The sequence below is a fragment of the Schistocerca cancellata genome, chromosome 5, assembly GCF_023864275.1.
Source record: "Schistocerca cancellata isolate TAMUIC-IGC-003103 chromosome 5, iqSchCanc2.1, whole genome shotgun sequence".
Classification (NCBI taxonomy): Eukaryota; Metazoa; Arthropoda; class Insecta; order Orthoptera; family Acrididae; genus Schistocerca; species Schistocerca cancellata.
The window spans coordinates 203,260,488-203,278,335 of NC_064630.1; the positions used below are offsets into that span (position 1 = coordinate 203,260,488).

Below are 17,848 nucleotides of genomic sequence, written 5' to 3' on the forward strand. Positions count from 1 at the left end.
AACTTATAAAAAGTTATAGTGATCATTAGTGGAGTTTACACTAATATAGAAAACAAGACCGTGACGGAGTACAGTGTACATTGAATGCCAAAAATTTTTCGAACCAAAGCGATTTTTTGAAAGGTAACTGGAGCTGGATTCTGCGATAAGGAACGACAGAAGAGGACCATGGGACTTACGAATAGCCGCACCAGTCTACAGCAGATAAACCGCTGCGTGCTGGAGCGGCTGAGAGCGCAACAAACTTGAAAACTGGACCAATGCTGTGTTTGGCGGGCTGGAGCAGGCGGACGGATCCGGAGATGGCATCGCTAAAATCATTAGGCACATGTATTTGAAAACTGTTTCAGTAACTTAAGTCACTGTTCCTGATGATGATGTTTGGTTCGTGGGGCGCTCAACTGCGTGGTTATCAGCGCCCGTACAATTATCCAATCTGTGCTCAGTCCAATTTCGCCACTTTCCTGGATGATGATGAAATGATGAGGACAACACAAACACCCAGTCATCTCGAGGCAGGTGAAAATCCCTGACCCCGCCGGGAATCGAACCCGGGACCCCGTGCTCGGGAAGCGACAACGCTACCGCGAGACCACGAGCGGCGGACTCACTGTTCCAATTTAGTTCTATAAAAATGGCTGATAAGGCAAATGCTGTTGGTGGTAAGAAAATTGTTGTTGGTAAAAGAAATTGGGAAGACAGTGTAATGGTTGTACCTATTTTCCCCATTAAGACAGGAATTTTAAACAATACTGAGGCATATATGAAGTCTTCACGGGTTGTCAGCCGAGTAGCATCGTAGTCTCGTAGCAACGTTTCGATGGAATGCGACTCCATCATCTTCAGGAGAAGGTGATGGAGACGCATTCCATCGAAACGTTACTACGAGACGACGATGCTACTCGGCTGACAACCCGTGAAGACTTCATATACGAAATTCGCCGAGAAAGCCTGCACTCGCAATGCTGAGGCAGATAATAAAGTAACAACAAGGGCTCAATCCACTAATGGTAAAAAGGTAAGCAATACTGAAAGTAACTCTCAACTAATATAATCCTGTAATGTCAAGTAAGAACCTGTCCGTGACCTCTTGATATCTGGTAAAGTTAAAACAGAACAAAATGGTGGTATGCAAAATAGCATGGCAAAATGAATAGCTATGCTCAGTAATTTAAATACAAATATGAATGAACTAAAGGGAGAAACGAATTCAAACACAGGTGAAATGAAAGGGAGTATTGGCTATAGAAAGAACGAACTGAGACTGTAAATGAAAATTTTAAAAAAATGATCAAAGAATTGCTGAAGTAGAATGTAATTTTGAGAGCTAGCTGAGAGAGCTTCATACAGAAAGAAATTCCAAGTTGGGGGAAGCAGCCAATCCTTGTAAAGCTAGTAAGGATAATGTTGCATAAGTATGCAAGGATGGGTTAGAGGCAGTAAATGTTAACTGTCAAAAGGTTCATGAGGATAACAAAACTTATCATGACAAAAATAAAGGTGATTTGAAGACATCGCTAGAGCAGGCAAAGGAAGCAATGAATAGTTCAATTCCAAATATTAAAAGTGAAGTAGAAAATAAATGTATTTCTGTAATTAAGGAGAGTGTGTTGGGAGTTAATGAAATCATGAATTCAAAATTTACTGAACTTAAAAATAAGGTGAATCAAAGTTTTGGTAGAAGAGATCACTCTGCATCAGGTGTTTCATCTTACATTATTTTTGAAAAAAATGAACAGTTTTGAACGTTGTGGCAATATACATCGAAAAGACTTTATGAGAGAATTTGATCATTTACCTAAGGGGTGGAGAGAAAGAGAGAAAATGTCTTTTGAAGGAACTTTATAAAGGGGATGCTTATTGTTGAGCAACATAAGTAATAAGTAAATGTACTTCTTGGGAAGATTTCAGGAAGGTCTTCCTAGCAGAATACTGGTCCAAAATAGAACAACAGGAAATCTTCAGTGAGTTTTGGACTCGAGATAAATATGACCATAAGCGAGGCACAATAAAAGGATTTTGTCAATATTGGATGATCAAAACTCAAATATGTTTATCAGTATTTGGGTAGTGAAACAATTGCCTTGGAGATAAAAAACAGATTTCCTTAAAGAGTGAAAGAATTTCTGTTATCTGCCAACCCAGGGAAATTTAAATGATTTCTTAATTTATCTTGGAAGAGCAGACAGACTTAAACTTAATTTTGGGCAACATGAAACCATTTCAAGAAGGGCAAATGGGAGTAGAAATAATTACCAGATGAATACAATTGGTAGATCAGATAACCAAAATAATCAAGAAGTAACTGGAGAAGTTATAGTACCAGTAACAGAAGAGGTCTGGAAGAAGATAGAAGCTCAAGTAGCTAGACTGGAAGGAGAAATGGTCATACAAATCAGAACCAGGGAAACTAAGGTTTGCACCTGTTGATGCTCAGACTTCGGGAAAACGTTGCAAAGAACCTTACGATTTCAAATATAGCACCGGTTATGTAGTGAAAAGTAGACGAATTACACATTTTTATAAAGAGAAGGACAATTTTACCATCAAAATTATAGGTATGGTAAGAAAGTAGCTAGTATACCAGATAGGAAATGGGAGGAACCAGATTACGTGCTAAATCATTATAAAAATGAATCAGTAGGGATAAATAACACAGAAGGCGTTAACAGCATTAAAGACGAAACTAACAACTCTTAAATAGAGTAATTTCCAGCAGCAGTAGTAGTAGTAGTAGTAGTAGTAGTACAGAAAATTCATTTGAAAAGTAGTCTGATTAGATGGGTGAAATTGAAAATGGATATACTGTTCCGCTATTCCAAATGGAAAACAGTGGCAGTCAAGAGGAGATACCAGAATGTAAATCCATATAAGGCATATCAACTTTCAAGTGTTTGCCTTTGTGGTCTAATAATAAGCAGAAAATGGATGAAATAGTTAACCAAATCTTGAATAATGATAATGATACCAGTACTAGTTTGAAAGATGAGGTGAATGATAAACTGTCAAATAGTGATGATGAGAAACAAGCATTTGAAATTTTTATGACGAAAAACGTAATTCAATCAGTAAAGAGAAAGTAACTCTGGAAATGGAGGTTATTAATGAAGAGAGGAATATAGAAAAGGTATGAAGTGTGAAGGATACTGCTGTGTGTCACCTTAGCTGAAAACAATTTTGGTTTCTAGAAGAAAAATAAATGAGGATATGTTGTATGAATCTGACACTTCAGAGAATAATTATGAAATATTTAATTCTATGGTTAAGGCTTAAGTACAAAGAGCAGTAGTTAAACGCCTTTAGGACAGTTGGAGTGAATTAAATGGGTATTTCAAGTATTTTTTGATTCTGTAGGAAACAAACAGTGGGTAGTTGCCATGGGAGTTTCTGCAACTCGTATTGTTAGTGCTGCTGGAAAAAATCTCAAAAAACAAAAAAGTAATGTTAAGTGCAGAATTGGCTGACGAAAGGATAAAATATAAATTTTTAGTTATTCTCAGTCTTAATATCGATCTACTTTCTGAACTGTGTTTTCTGCAGACTGAATATCAGAATTGATTTTGCAGTTGAAATGTTTTCTTTTGATTGTAATTGTAATACAAATGAAGTAAATTTTTCTTGATAAACAATATGGTGTGACTCATGTGCAAGGAGATTTTCCCCTAAGAGTCCTTGCTGCAGATAATGGAAATAATCAAAGAGGGGAGGAAACGTCTATTGAACTTCTCAGGGAAAAATTTTGAACATATTGATAGTTAGAATGTAGAACAAAAGCATGATTTACCTACAATATTAATACAAAGTAATAAAGTATTCTATGAAAGAAATTTTGTGTAAATTAATATTTAAATATCATGAACCCATATTCGAGGAACCTTCTGTAATCCCATTTCTAAGAAAAGAGATGTTTATAAGGGAAATAAAAAAAAGATTTCACAGGAATTATAGCAAGATCTGATAGCAGGTATACTAAACCTTTGTAGTAATCAGCAAATGGAATGGAGGTGTGAGATTGGTATTGGATGCCAGTAGACTAAGTGAAATTATGTTAAGAGGAAACGATAGGTCTGCTAATATAGATGAAATTCAGCAAAAATTCCATGCTACTCAGTTTTTAGCTTCTGCTGATATCACATGTGATACTGCTTCCCTGCATGAAGGTAACTGTTATCATTGTTTTGTGGTGCCTTTCGAATTAAGAGTATCAGTCTGTGTATCCATTGGGGCTATGAATCAGATGTTGGGTGATGAATTACAAAATAGAATAAATGTTTCTGCAGATGATGTACTTATTGCACATTCAAGCTGGTATGAGCAGTGTAGCTTAATGGATGAAGTTTTACAGGCTATTCAAAAAGGAGATACAAAATTAAATATCACAGATCAGAGTTGGTTAAAAAGGAGACTGAATTTTTAGGGATATAATAAATGAAAATGGAGGCTATCCAGGTCCTAAGAAATTAATGACTACAGAAAATTTTCGATATTCTAGGAACAAAAAGTAATTGAAAGGCATGTTGGGCTTGTTTGGTTTCTACTGAAAGATTTTAAGTTATCTGTTACTTAACGCTCATGTTTAAGGAACTTATTAAAGCACAATGTGGTTTAGAACTGGACAGATGACTGTATGGAAGCTTTTCAATAATTAACAGATGAACTGCTTAGCAGCAGAATATTATATCATCCACACTTTTCTTGCCATTCTGTATGAGTACTGAAGCTAGTTACTGTTGGCTGTGGGTAGAAATGAAAACAGAATTCAACATAGGACCATAGACTTTGCCACTGAACATTGCATTCTCCTGAAAAATGTATGAGGTTTCAGAGTTGAAGTGTTAGCTATTATATTTGGTTTTCATAAATTTTGGGATACTTATTAGGATACGAAACTAGTATTTATACATATCACAAAGATTTGACTTTCTTGCAGCAGGATAGGTTGAAGCAGAACAAGGTTTGCCATGTATTGCAATAATTTGACATACACGTAATATACATTCATTCCCCCATTTACCAGAAGGAAGAATGGTAACATTCAAGGAACAGAAAGGGATTTGATCAAAATATCTGTATGCAATGGCTGAAGGAAGAAAAATCTATTAGAAAAATTTGCAAGTACATAAGGAGAGAGCTAAATGAAGACCACATGATAAAACTCATTAAACAATATTACAATTCTGACAAGTTTCCAAAGATAAAACAATATTATCTGCTTCACAAAGCATTGGTTTCTAGAAGGAAGTCTGTATATAATGGGGAATGGAAATTATATTCCACAGAGCAGCATGTGTATGTTCTGGTTGATTACTTGTGCAAAAGTTATGGCCATTATGGAACAAGAAAATTGGTAGCTACAACACAAGAAATAATAGCTTTTGATAATATATGGAGGAGAGTACAAAGAAAGTTAGCCACTTGAGACACCTGTCAAAAAGAAAAAAAATAGTAATAGTCCATTAACCCATTATATCCCAGAACTAATTTTTTTAGATTTTGATAAAATTTCAGATCCACTACCACATAGGTTAATAATCGCATTATGAATGTTAATGTATAATGTTGGCCTTAAATACACTCCTGGAAATTGAAATAAGAACACCGTGAATTCATTGTCCCAGGAAGGGGAAACTTTATTGACACATTCCTGGGGTCAGATACATCACATGATCACACTGACAGAACCACAGGCACATAAACACAGCAACAGAGCATGCACAATGTCGGCACTAGTACAGTGTATATCCACCTTTTGCAGCAATGCAGGCTGCTATTCTCCCAGGGAGACGATCGTAGAGATGCTGGATGTAGTCCTGTGGAACGGCTTGCCATGCCATTTCCACCTGGTGCCTCAGTTGGACCAGCGTTCGTGCTGGACGTGCAGACCGCGTGAGACGACGCTTCATCCAGTCCCAAACATGCTCAATGGGGGACAGATCCGGAGATCTTGCTGGCCAGGGTAGTTGACTTACACCTTCTAGAGCACGTTGGGTGGCACGGGATACATGCGGACGTGCATTGTCCTGTTGGAACAGCAAGTTCCCTTGCCGGTCTAGGAATGGTAGAACGATGGGTTCGATGACGGTTTGGATGTACCGTGCACTATTCAGTGTCCCCTCGACGATCACCAGTGGTGTACGGCCAGTGTAGGAGATCGCTCCCCACACCATGATGCCGGGTGTTGGCCCTGTGTGCCTCGGTCGTATGCAGTCCTGATTGTGGCGCTCACCTGCACGGCGCCAAACACGCATACGACCATCATTGGCACCAAGGCAGAAGCGACTCTCATCGCTGAAGACGACACGTCTCCATTCGTCCCTCCATTCACGCCTGTCGCGACACCACTGGAGGCGGGCTGCACGATGTTGGGGCGTGAGCGGAAGACGGCCTAACGGTGTGCGGGACCGTAGCCCAGCTTCATGGAGACGGTTGCGAATGGTCCTCGCCGATACCCCAGGAGCAACAGTGTCCCTAATTTGCTGGGAAGTGGCGGTGCGGTCCCCTACGGCACTGCGTAGGATCCTACGGTCTTGGCGTGCATCCGTGCGTCGCTGCGGTCCGGTCCCAGGTCGACGGGCACGTGCACCTTCCGCCGACCACTGGCGACAACATCGATGTACTGTGGAGACCTCACGCCCCACGTGTTGAGCAATTCGGCGGTACGTCCACCCGGCCTCCCGCATGCCCACTATACGCCCTCGCTCAAAGTCCGTCAACTGCACATACGGTTCACGTCCACTCTGTCGCGGCATGCTACCAGTGTTAAAGACTGCGATGGAGCTCCGTATGCCACGGCAAACTGGCTGACACTGACGGCGGCGGTGCACAAATGCTGCGCAGCTAGCGCGATTCGACGGCCAACATCGCGGTTCCTGGTGTGTCCGCTGTGCCGTGCGTGTGATCATTGCTTGTACAGCCCTCTCGCAGTGTCCGGAGCAAGTATGGTGGGTCTGACACACCGGTGTCAATGTGTTCTTTTTTCCATTTCCAGGAGTGTATATAATTTTTTTAAATATATGGTACACCATATGGTGGGCAGTAAGGGGTAAAATTATTGACATATAATATATCATGTGATGGGCAGTAAGGGGTAGAATTCCGTAAACAATTTGATCACAAGTAATATTTTGAAATTTTCGTGATTATCATTCATAAATGAAGAAAAAGTTCAATAATAAATAAATTCCATTTATTGTAATGTTCACTTTATTTATACTTTTTGTTACGTAATTTATTTATACATTAAGTATATATGGCAAATTCATATAGTAGAACCAACAAAATAACTGTACTGCTTTACATGAATAAATTAAGACATTGCAATAATAAAGGAGAAATGACAAAAACAATCTCCTGAGGATGGAGTCCCACTTTCCATTTCACGTAGTAAAATTTTGTGCATTTACCACACTGTCCACATCTTCTTTGTGTGCTCTGCTCATCAAACATGTGTCCAGCATTATCAAATCTTATGTCTCCTTGTACCTGTGACAGAAATCTGGCCTCACACCTCTTGGATTTTCAGTGTTGGTGAAGTCATAAGTGAAAGAACAATACGTCTGGTAAATTCCTGTAAGCTTACATTGTTATTTAGCTGCCAGTATAGGATACACATTCACAACAGCACCATTTAGGCAGAACCTGATTACTGTCCAGTACCATTTCTTTGATTGTATTTCAATGCGGTACAGACTTTGTAAGTTGTCAAAAAGATCTGCTCCTCCAATGTGGCGATCATATTCCTGTAGAAGGGAAGGCTGTGGTATGGAAACCTTCTTTCTTGATTCTATATTCCACTTCAAGTATGTACTTTCACCTAATGTACCTTGAAACAGTACATTTGTTCCAAGAGTCACTTGACTATTGTCACTCCATCTTATAAGTGTGATAAAATTCTCTGTATCACGTAACACATGAGTAATACCTCGTGCCTTCTTTATATCTGGCATGGGTGCCTATCCCAAGCGGTCATTTCTAAGGGTTCCTATTCATTTGATTCCATTTGAAGTAAGAGACTCAAGTTGGGGCAAAGAGCTAAAGGAATTATCACTGTACATTGTGCTATTCTGAGGGATGTAGCCCACACAGAGCTTTTCAACTACAGAATATCCCAGTGGCTTATGGGGATCTTTTTTACTTGCTGCAACATATGGCTCAAATTTAGTGAAGTATCCACTAGAATAGCTAAAAACCACCATTTGAAACCATAGTGATTTGGCTTGCCTCTTACAAACTGTTTCATTAAGTGGTAGCCATAATAAGGCTCCATGGCTTCATCTAAGGGGAAATTTGACCTTAGAGGGTTTATGATGTTTTGAAATTTCTTATTTAGAAGTGAAATTAGTGGCCGAACCATATAAACGTTATTTTCTTTTTTAATTCTGTCATTATCATTGACATGGAAGAATCTATGAATTTTGTCAAAAGTATTTTTACAGACCGAATTCGAAACAGGGCACTGTTTGTGTCTGGTCTGGTATCTCAGTAAATATGTCTATGCATGACCTTACAATATCCAGGTAATGGCAAAATAGCGATGTATTTATAGATGTCATCATGACTTATTTATATGTTGTGTCCCTTTCCAGCAGCATATTTTACTGTCTCTATCTTCAGAACCTCAAACAAATCAACATCAAAAACTTTACGAAAAAGATCTATTGGAATCGAGTTTGATGAGCAGAGATGTTATATTTTATCAGGTGTAGGATCACGAGATACCTCAAATTTTTGTGAAGAGTCTAGACATCCTTCTATCTAGTGTCTTGCAATATTTTAAAAAATTCCGTGTGTATTTACTGTGTCCTACAACCTTTTTCCATAAATGAGGAACATTGGTGGGATGCCCTTCAGCATCACTACTGGCATCATCTTTATCGTTGTCCTCACCGTCATTTGGCGGAAAAAGTTCAAATTAAAGCTAGTCCTGTCCTGTGGAGAACAGGATATTTAAAACCTCTTCTGAGTCCCCCACATTTTTCAAATTATACCCCAAATAAATCGGACCAACTGTGAGAAAATGACCACTTACTGCCCTCTGTATGATATTTCATACTTCAAGATATGTACCACAAGAAAGCAAATAAAGTACTTTTTTACAATTTGTGCTTATATATTGCATTTAAGAATTCAAATTACTAATCTGTTATAATATGAGCGAAATTATGAACATGCACATCATAATTTTATTATTACTTACCTCCTGTCCAGGACGAGAAGCAGCAGCGTCATTAGCACAAGAACAAATGCTTTCCATCAGGAAATAAACAATCCTGATCTCCACTGCTACTGTTAGTTTCAAACTAACAATAAAACATAAAAGAAATATTTCAGCTCTTGACAAAGAGCTTCTGAAAACAAATACATCCGAGAAGAGGAGGTGTATGATAAATCATATCATGTGATATAATGGGTTAAAGGGTTTGATGGATTCAGTATTAGCTAATGAACAAAGAGAATTATTAGCAGTCGATTTACTAGGACCTTTACCTACTTCTGCAGGGGGGGTACAAACACGTGTTGGTAGTTTTGGAAGCTTTTTCCAAACATCTTAAGAGGCAACACCAATAGTCTTACAGAAAAATTTGAAATTGACTGTTTGCCAAGAATAGGTATTCAAACTGCATTGCTTTCAGATAATGGACCTTAATTTACTTCAGAAAGATTTTTGCAGTACATAAGGCAATACAAAATTAAAACTATAAAAATATCTACATACTTTCCTCAAAGCAATATGAGCAAGAGAGTAATAAAGGAAATTAACAGGCTATGTTGTACCTATTTTAGTGAGAAACACTCTGCTTGGCTTAATAACGCACACCAATTTGAGAATATCACTAATAATTTGTGGATTGAATCCACTGGTACTGCACCATGTGAATTAATGTTTAGGGAAAATCTTCTAATATAACTGGGGAAGAAATTAATTTCTAATTACTAAGTGAAATAGCACTTGAAAAAATAAGGTTAACCTAAGAAATGACGAAAAAGAAAGTAGTAGAAAGAATGAAGAGACATGACACGATTTAAAACCTGTTAGTTATACATCTGATGATTTAGTATTGGTAAAAACAAATAAAAATTCCAACAAACTGAATGACGAAATTAAGAAGTTCTTACATGTATACCACGGTCCTTTTAAAATCGTGAGAGTAGCTCATATTAATGCCTATGAATTGGTTTTTGTGTCACCAGGTAAGTTGTTTGGATTGAAACATCTAATTGATTTAAAACATTATGTGATTCCTGTAAGTCCTATGACACTAAAGAAACTAACAAATATTGTTCTCATTAAGACTGAAGACAGTAATTTTACTGATAAAATAACAGATTTACTAGAGAAGCATAATGCCATTTAGGTAGAGGGATCACTACTAATTAGTGAATACACCAGTTAATGATTGGTGCCTCCTCAGCTCTGTTTGATAATTCTTTTTTTATGATCCACTTATTTATATGAGCACTTTAAAACTATTTACAGTTACACATTTCTTCACATACACACTTTCAGACTGGTTCCCTTTTAATATCTGGCAAGTATTATATCCTCCATATTTGTGACTTAGGATCCACTCAGAAAAGATTACTTGCAAAAATTGTAACATAAGCCTGATTAACTTTTCTTATGTCATTCCTTTGTTCTTGATGAAAGTATTACAATTACAGGTCAATAAAGAACCATTAACAGCTATGTTACACTCGGTTTCACATATAAAGACTGTACTCCTTGTTGATTCAGTGACATTCTTGCTTTGGTACCTACACTCTATTCAGAGAGCTTTTTGCAGTTTCTTTGGTGTCATCTTTATCTTTGAAAACCATAGTACCACTTATATTTTTCCCTTATACCCTTACTACTTAAGCCCTCATCATAACAGGCAAATTTCGTGAGTCATGTTTATAGCATATTTTGTTAATTTGCAGAATGTGTGATAGCATTTTTACAGCCCTTCATGTTAGAGGCTTGTTTATAAAAATTGTTTCAGTTATCATTATGCATACTTACTGTTTACAGACCTCTCCATTGGAGGCAAGATCAATAAATACCACACACACACACACACACACACACACACACACACACACACACACGTGCACGAACAAACAAACACAAACGCTGACAAAATACTTAGTGCACTAGGATTGGTATATCGTTAACCACGTTTACCAAAACTTATTATGAACTTTAATGTGGATTTCTGAAAGTTTTATTCCAATATGGAACAAAATTAATGGATTACTTTGACTAACAAAGAGTCAAAATATATATGACAAGAACTATCACTTCTACCAACAACTGAATATTGAATATTTCAAATCAAAATATTTTCTATTTATTAAACGAAGGAACTGTCTCAATGTGTTATTATTATTGCTTACTTAGTACTGATTCTGGTTGCTTATAAAGGGTGACACAAAGGTCAGGGGACACTGAGCTCTGATTTAAGCAAAAGACTGAACTTATATTTCTTGAGAAATATAAACAATACTTACAGTTATTTTTTATGTTCAAATTGTTTTCCGTCGTCATCAATACATCTCTGGCGTCTTTTCGGAACAGTCACATACTCTTTGGCATAGTGTGGTATCACTATCCAAATTATGAAACGCATTATGTATGTATTCATTTAGTTCAGCAAGAGTTTGAGGCTTCTGAGAAAAAAACGAAGTTCTTGACGACACCCCATAGGAAAAAATCCATAGGTGTGATATCTTGCGAACGTGGAGGAATGTCAATATCTGTCCATAGACCAATCACTTTTCTTTGGGAAGTTTTGTTGAAATAATCGCGGATGGCAGTGGCATAATGTGGTGGAGCACCATCGTACTGAAAGTAAATTTCTCAGAAGTTTTCAGCGCATGTCATAAGTCTTGGTACCACGTAAGTCAGAAGCATATCCAAATAGTTATCTCCTGTCACCTTTCCTTTCAAACAACAATGGTCAAAGTACGCCAGATGGTGATATTGCCCACAAACATACACACCGGTTTGATGTATGACTTGTTCTAACAAAAGATTTTGATTTTCACTGTACCAGTAAGTGCTGTTATGTGTGTTTAGTTTTCCACTTAACTTAAAATTGGCCTTGTCAGACCACACAGTTTTATTGAAAATGTTAGGATTATGTTTCTGTTGGTCAAGCATCAATTCACAAATCTGAGAACATCGATCTCTATCGTCTTCAAGTAACCCACGTTGTAATGGTGGAATTTAAACTTTGAACTTTTGTTTGCATATCATTCTTTACAGTAACCTTCGAGATAAAACCAGGTTAGTTGCTAATAGTCTGGTTGATTTTCGCAGACTCTGGGTCACAGTTGAATATACCCGCAATTTATTTTCCTCAGTTGTAACTGTTGTTGGGTGGCCAGATATTGGTGGATCCATAACAAATCCATGTTCTTCAAATCTACCTCGTATGTTGTGCACTGTTTGTGTAGACGGTGGTTCTGATCTAAAGTATCTTCCCCATTCATTAACTTAACCCAAAAATCGTTTCTTCTTTCGTTAACATTGTGATAATTCGGAAAACTACAGCTGTAAACACGTCTCACAGCGCACGCTTTCAACAATTCACTGGTTTAATAACTGTGTTTTTTTGTATGTGTCATTGAATTGTTTACCAACTCGACAAGGATTAAATTTTTACCATCTGGTAATAACAACTCAGTGCATTAAAACTTCCTACTGTAATATAACCTGCTGTTACTTTTGTTTTCTTTTAACCAACTGTCCAGTGACTTTTGAGTCACCTTGTATGTTACTTACGATTATTTTGAGTTATGTGGACTTCAAATAAATTTCGTTAACGTCACTAACCTCCAGTAGGAGGTGACAAAGCGGCTTTGGCCCCCACCATTCTATTTTGTCAATTTTACTCTTAATTATAATACCTAGGATCTATACTAACCAATCCAACGATTTGGAAACAATTTGTGAAGACATGCTGTAGTACTTCGTGCACTGTTGGTTGGACAACCATCACACTAGTGTCACTGGTTCTTCCTAGTCAGCAGCCGAACGTCTTCTAGAATCCATGGAAGATGGTCTATTAGGAGGTTACGATACTTATACGCGTTTAGTGATATGTCTATGAAAACGGGCCTGTGAGTTGATGCTTCACTATGCCACACCACACATTTACTCACCAGGACGCTGACGTTCCACCCAACGAAGATGACGTGGATTGTTAAGAGACCAACAGTTCATGTTTCGGCAGGTTACCTGGCCATGACTTGCAGATGTGGTTTCATCACTCAACGAGACACGTGATACAGCTGGAGTATGTCTTGATGACTATGTGCTGAAGTTAACACGATTCTCGTAATCATTTCCAAGCAGCTGTTGATGCATAGAGGTGGGATGCGGATGGAACCTGTGTCGATGGGGAAAGGGTGGGACACTGGGTGACTCAGGCCACTTCCTCGTGCGATTGCGTGGAACCTAACGCGCGGACCAACAGCAGCAAGAACATTAATTTCCTTGTCTTCTGTCGTCACTTGCTTCTTCCTGTTAAGTTGTCTAGGTGTTACACTATCACTTTGGCGTGACTGCTTAAAGAGGTTGATAAATAATTGCCAAGATGATTTACGTCTATTGGGATACCATGCTACATACACCGCACTAGAACGAACTGCATTCTTAGTACACCGTCCATACACCATGAGCATGTCGGCTTTTTCTACATTGGTAAATCCCATCGTTCACTCACGACCTACTGCTTGGACTTCATGCACAGAGTGACTAGCAAATCGCAGTGCACTCAACGAACACACAAACACACTATCATCAAACTTAACCTAGCAACTACGCAGGTTGAATGATACAAACAAATGTCGGTGTGGGAATTTTTCGAAATACGATATCTCGTAAACTACTCGCACGAGAATACTACAACAAATACCACTGACATTTAAATTTACACAACTTATAGTTTGTTGATGTCAATAGGAACTGTTCCATTTTAAAACGGTATGTTTGCACCAAAAATACACTTTCTAAGTGTTTTTTTTTTTTTTTTTTTTTTTGGTTGTGGTTGGGTTGTTTGGAGGAGGAGACCAGACAGCGAGGTCATCGGTCTCATCAGATTAGGGAAGGATGGGGAAGGATGTCGGCAGTGCCCTTTCAAAAGAACCAACCCGGCATTTGCCCGGAGCGATTTAGGGAAATCATGGAAAACCTAAATCAGGATGGCCGGACGCGGGATTGAACCGTCGTCCTCCCGAATGCTAGTCCAGTGTGCTAACCACTGTGCCACCTCGCTCGGTTTTCTAACTGTTGTTACAATTTGTTTACTGGCTAACAATATGAACTCCAAACTCCCAATCGCACATCAATACCACTTTCCATTTCCGCAATATCTGCCGTGGGTGTTGTAGCTGATTGCAAGCTTTGTTAAATTGTTTCCAGAGATTTCTTGTATCCTGCAAATTCCTTCTGGGTTTTGAGGAGGGGCTCTCTGCCTACTGAATAGTATCACTTTTTAAAATGTGGTGCCTTTTATTTCTTATTTTCATAAAGTTAATTATTTGTTTAAAGTTTTGAATTTAATCTGGAAGTAGCTATTCCCCCTAACTCCAGTTTGATACTCTTCACTTTGTTTATGTAACTGAGAAATAAATACACCCAGAACTTTGGATAAGATTTTGTATTCTAAGGGTGGGACTGAAATTCCTCTGAAAGTATTGGTACCTGTTTTATCCGCATTTTTTGGATGAACTAATACAACCTGCCAGTTCTCTGAAATTTTTTCGGTGTACCAGACGTTATCTAATTTTTGTATTACAGTCGTGACAGCTAGATCTCCACTGGCTTTTAGAATTTCTAGTGTGAGACTATTTTCACCTGTGGCTTTGTTGCATTTTAGTTGTTTAATGGAGTTTTTAATCACATCGATGCCTGACGATTTTGAATTTTCTTTCGGAATATTGCAATGGGGTTCCAGTTGTTTGGTGAATTTTTCTCAATTCAATAACTTTCTGAAATATGTTACCGGTAACTTACAGTTGTACAGCTGACTTTACTGTTATGTGCGACTTTTCCATTTTCTTTCCTGAAGCATATCGGTTGCGCAAGGTACCCACATATATATTTCTTGAATGTTTTGTAGTAGTTTCTTGTATTATACATTTGTTAAAGTGTTCTTCTGTACATTAAAAGTCCTCATTTTCAGAGCACGGCTTTTGTGTCCCAATAAATCTACCTGCTAGCTTCTTTTGAAACTGACAGATGTTCGAAATATTGTTTTCCTGCTGTACTAGTTGCTCCAAGCTTTTCTTTGTCTAAGTTATTTTTCACGTTTATTATTCAACCATGTGTGATTTCTTGGCTTGTTTTCTGGAGCTATTTCAAATGCAGTATGTTTAATTGTTTCTGTAAGGTTCGTACAATCGATAGAGAATGGAATTAATGTCCCTTCACGGATTCGTTGTTTATTTTCTTAGTCGTACTGGTTTGTTTCATGACTTTATATTTTGGAATAAATCTCATGTGGATCTCAGATGGATAGTGGTATGAATCAACATTTATACCTTCCTTGTTTCTAACATTTTTGATTTCTTGAAACACATCTGGAGAAAGCGGCATGATCAGTTGGAAAACTCTCCCAATTTGAGATTTGGTGTTTTCAACGTTCTTTGACTGCTAGATAGTTTTTTTGAATTGTGCTGTCATGATTTTAAGATTGGACGACTTGCATGCATCTACTAATCTTGAGCCATTTGTGTTACTTCTCTTATGAGCTGTACAGTTTCCAATTACTTTGCGGAAAGATATGTCCTTACCCAGTTGAGCACTGAAGTCGTGATTATTATGTTGTTCTTGTGAACTTTCGACAGACTCTTTTCCGGATCTACCCAGAAGTTTTGCTTTTTTTCTTATTGTCTGCAGCCGGCCGGAGTGGCCGAGCAGTCCTAGGCCCTTCAGTCTGGAACCGCGCGATCGCTACGGTCACAGGTTCGAATCCTGCCTGGGGCATGGATGTGTGTGATATCCTTAGGTTAGTTAGGTTTAATTAGTTCTAAGTTCTAGGGGACTGATGACCTCAGCTGTTAAGTTCCATAGTGCTCAGAGCCACTTGAACCATTTTGCTGTCCACATATGTTGACAAATAAATTCCTGCATTAAATTTTAAAGAAAGAGTCTTTCACTGAAGAATCCTAAACCAACAACATTTCGGCTTATAGTTTTGCAAACTGTGAACGCTGATCCTAAGATTCTGAAATTTGAGTTGGAAGGTTGTGGGGAGCGAGCCTGGCAGCTATTTTTGTGGTCAGCCAGAAAATAAAGGAAAACATAGTGACCTTAATTTCAAGTCTGCACGAACATATTCTGGTTCAGCCCATAAATGTTTATATTCTCCTCTTGATTAGCCGGATCAGGACTATGATTTTTAAATGAAAGTATAAAGTTCCACTACATACATATCTTGAGTAAAGTCTCTCACGTACAACACTTTGAAATTCACTAAGTTCAATTGACAGAAAATCTTTCTACTCTAAACAGCACTATTATCAATTCAGAAGCGACCTCTATGGTATGTCCCTACAAACTTGTCTTTCACCCTGACTACTAATTCTCAAACAAATGTTGAACATAAATGCTCGCCACAAAAGTGGAAATAATAGTCACCACTTGCCTCGTGGATTTGTAATTATCACGGACGGCACACTAACAGTTACTTTAGCTGATTCTAAGCGATCCAGGACGGTGTACAGTCCTCACGAGTTCACTATCCGTTTTTACCGCAAATACGCAATTTGTCACAATCCGTCTCTGACGTCAGCCGAGGCAGAGTGCTATCCGACGTTTAACAGACGCGGATCTTACAGTGGCTAAGTGAACCGTACTACAGCCTCTCGGGCTGTATTTATATAGGTACCGAAACGGACGGCTGAGGGAACGTCTGTTGTCTACTGCCTTAACTCACGGCAGCAGCTTTAGAACGACCGCTTTCTTGGACGCATAATCTTTAATTTCATAATCATGAATTAGTTCAGAATCTTCTTAATTTTTACATGTACTTAGGTAAGTTGTTTGAAAGTACAGAAAAAGTTTCAGCTCGCTTGAATGAAAACATTACCGTCAACAATTTTTATAGTGGAACTAACCGTTACCTCTGAACCATACCGTTCCTAGAACTTGCATTAGCTGTTATTAATACTACAACTCTAAAATTTCGTATAGCTCTATTATTTAGTAGGTTTTGTTATTTACTTTAACCAAAATTTTCTATCATTAAAATTACAAGTACTTAATGTACTGCAAATGGGTATATTTTAGTTACAAATCTGGTTTTTAGTAAATTACTCAAAAACTCTCTTGATTTTTAGGGTGAAGTAAAGCGTAAAAGAAATTGTTACGTTTCTAATTCCAGGTTTTAACGCTTACCATTTTTATTAGAAACGTGGATTCTGAGTGTAATTTGCGCTCTTTAATTCTGAAACTTGCACCGCCTATTTATGAGCTCCATAGGCACATTCTGACCAAACTCTGCTCTCTAGCTTTATTAGTTAGCGCAACTTATTTTTTTCTTAAAACGGTGTTTTTACGGAAACTATCCAGTATAGGTACATAAGCTTTTGATATTTGAAACGTTATTACAATAAAATATACGATAACAAAGTTTTAAAAGTAAATTTTGACATTTAATTTTATACTTGATTGTGGTGCTAGAAGCGTTAAGGTGACTTGGTGCTACTATCAGTGAACTTGGTTTAGTTCCGGCGCACTCGCTCACCTCTGTATCTCACAAACGATACAGCGGTTGTTTTCGCTTCTAGGTATAACTGCCAGTTAACTTAAAAAAAAATCGATAGCTTTCGCTATCCATTGCCTGGTCATCAGCGTATC

The 17,848-nt window shown here is 38.0% G+C and overlaps 1 protein-coding gene across 1 annotated transcript; it reads right to left on the bottom strand.

Annotated features, from left to right (window-relative positions):
• Positions 1 to 7,583: 7,583 nt before the first annotated feature.
• On the bottom strand, positions 7,584 to 7,946 carry LOC126188448 (piggyBac transposable element-derived protein 2-like). The gene has a single exon (XM_049930053.1). It carries the CDS (start codon positions 7,944 to 7,946, stop codon positions 7,584 to 7,586), a length of 363 nt encoding a protein of 120 aa, XP_049786010.1.
• Positions 7,947 to 17,848: the final 9,902 nt, after the last annotated feature.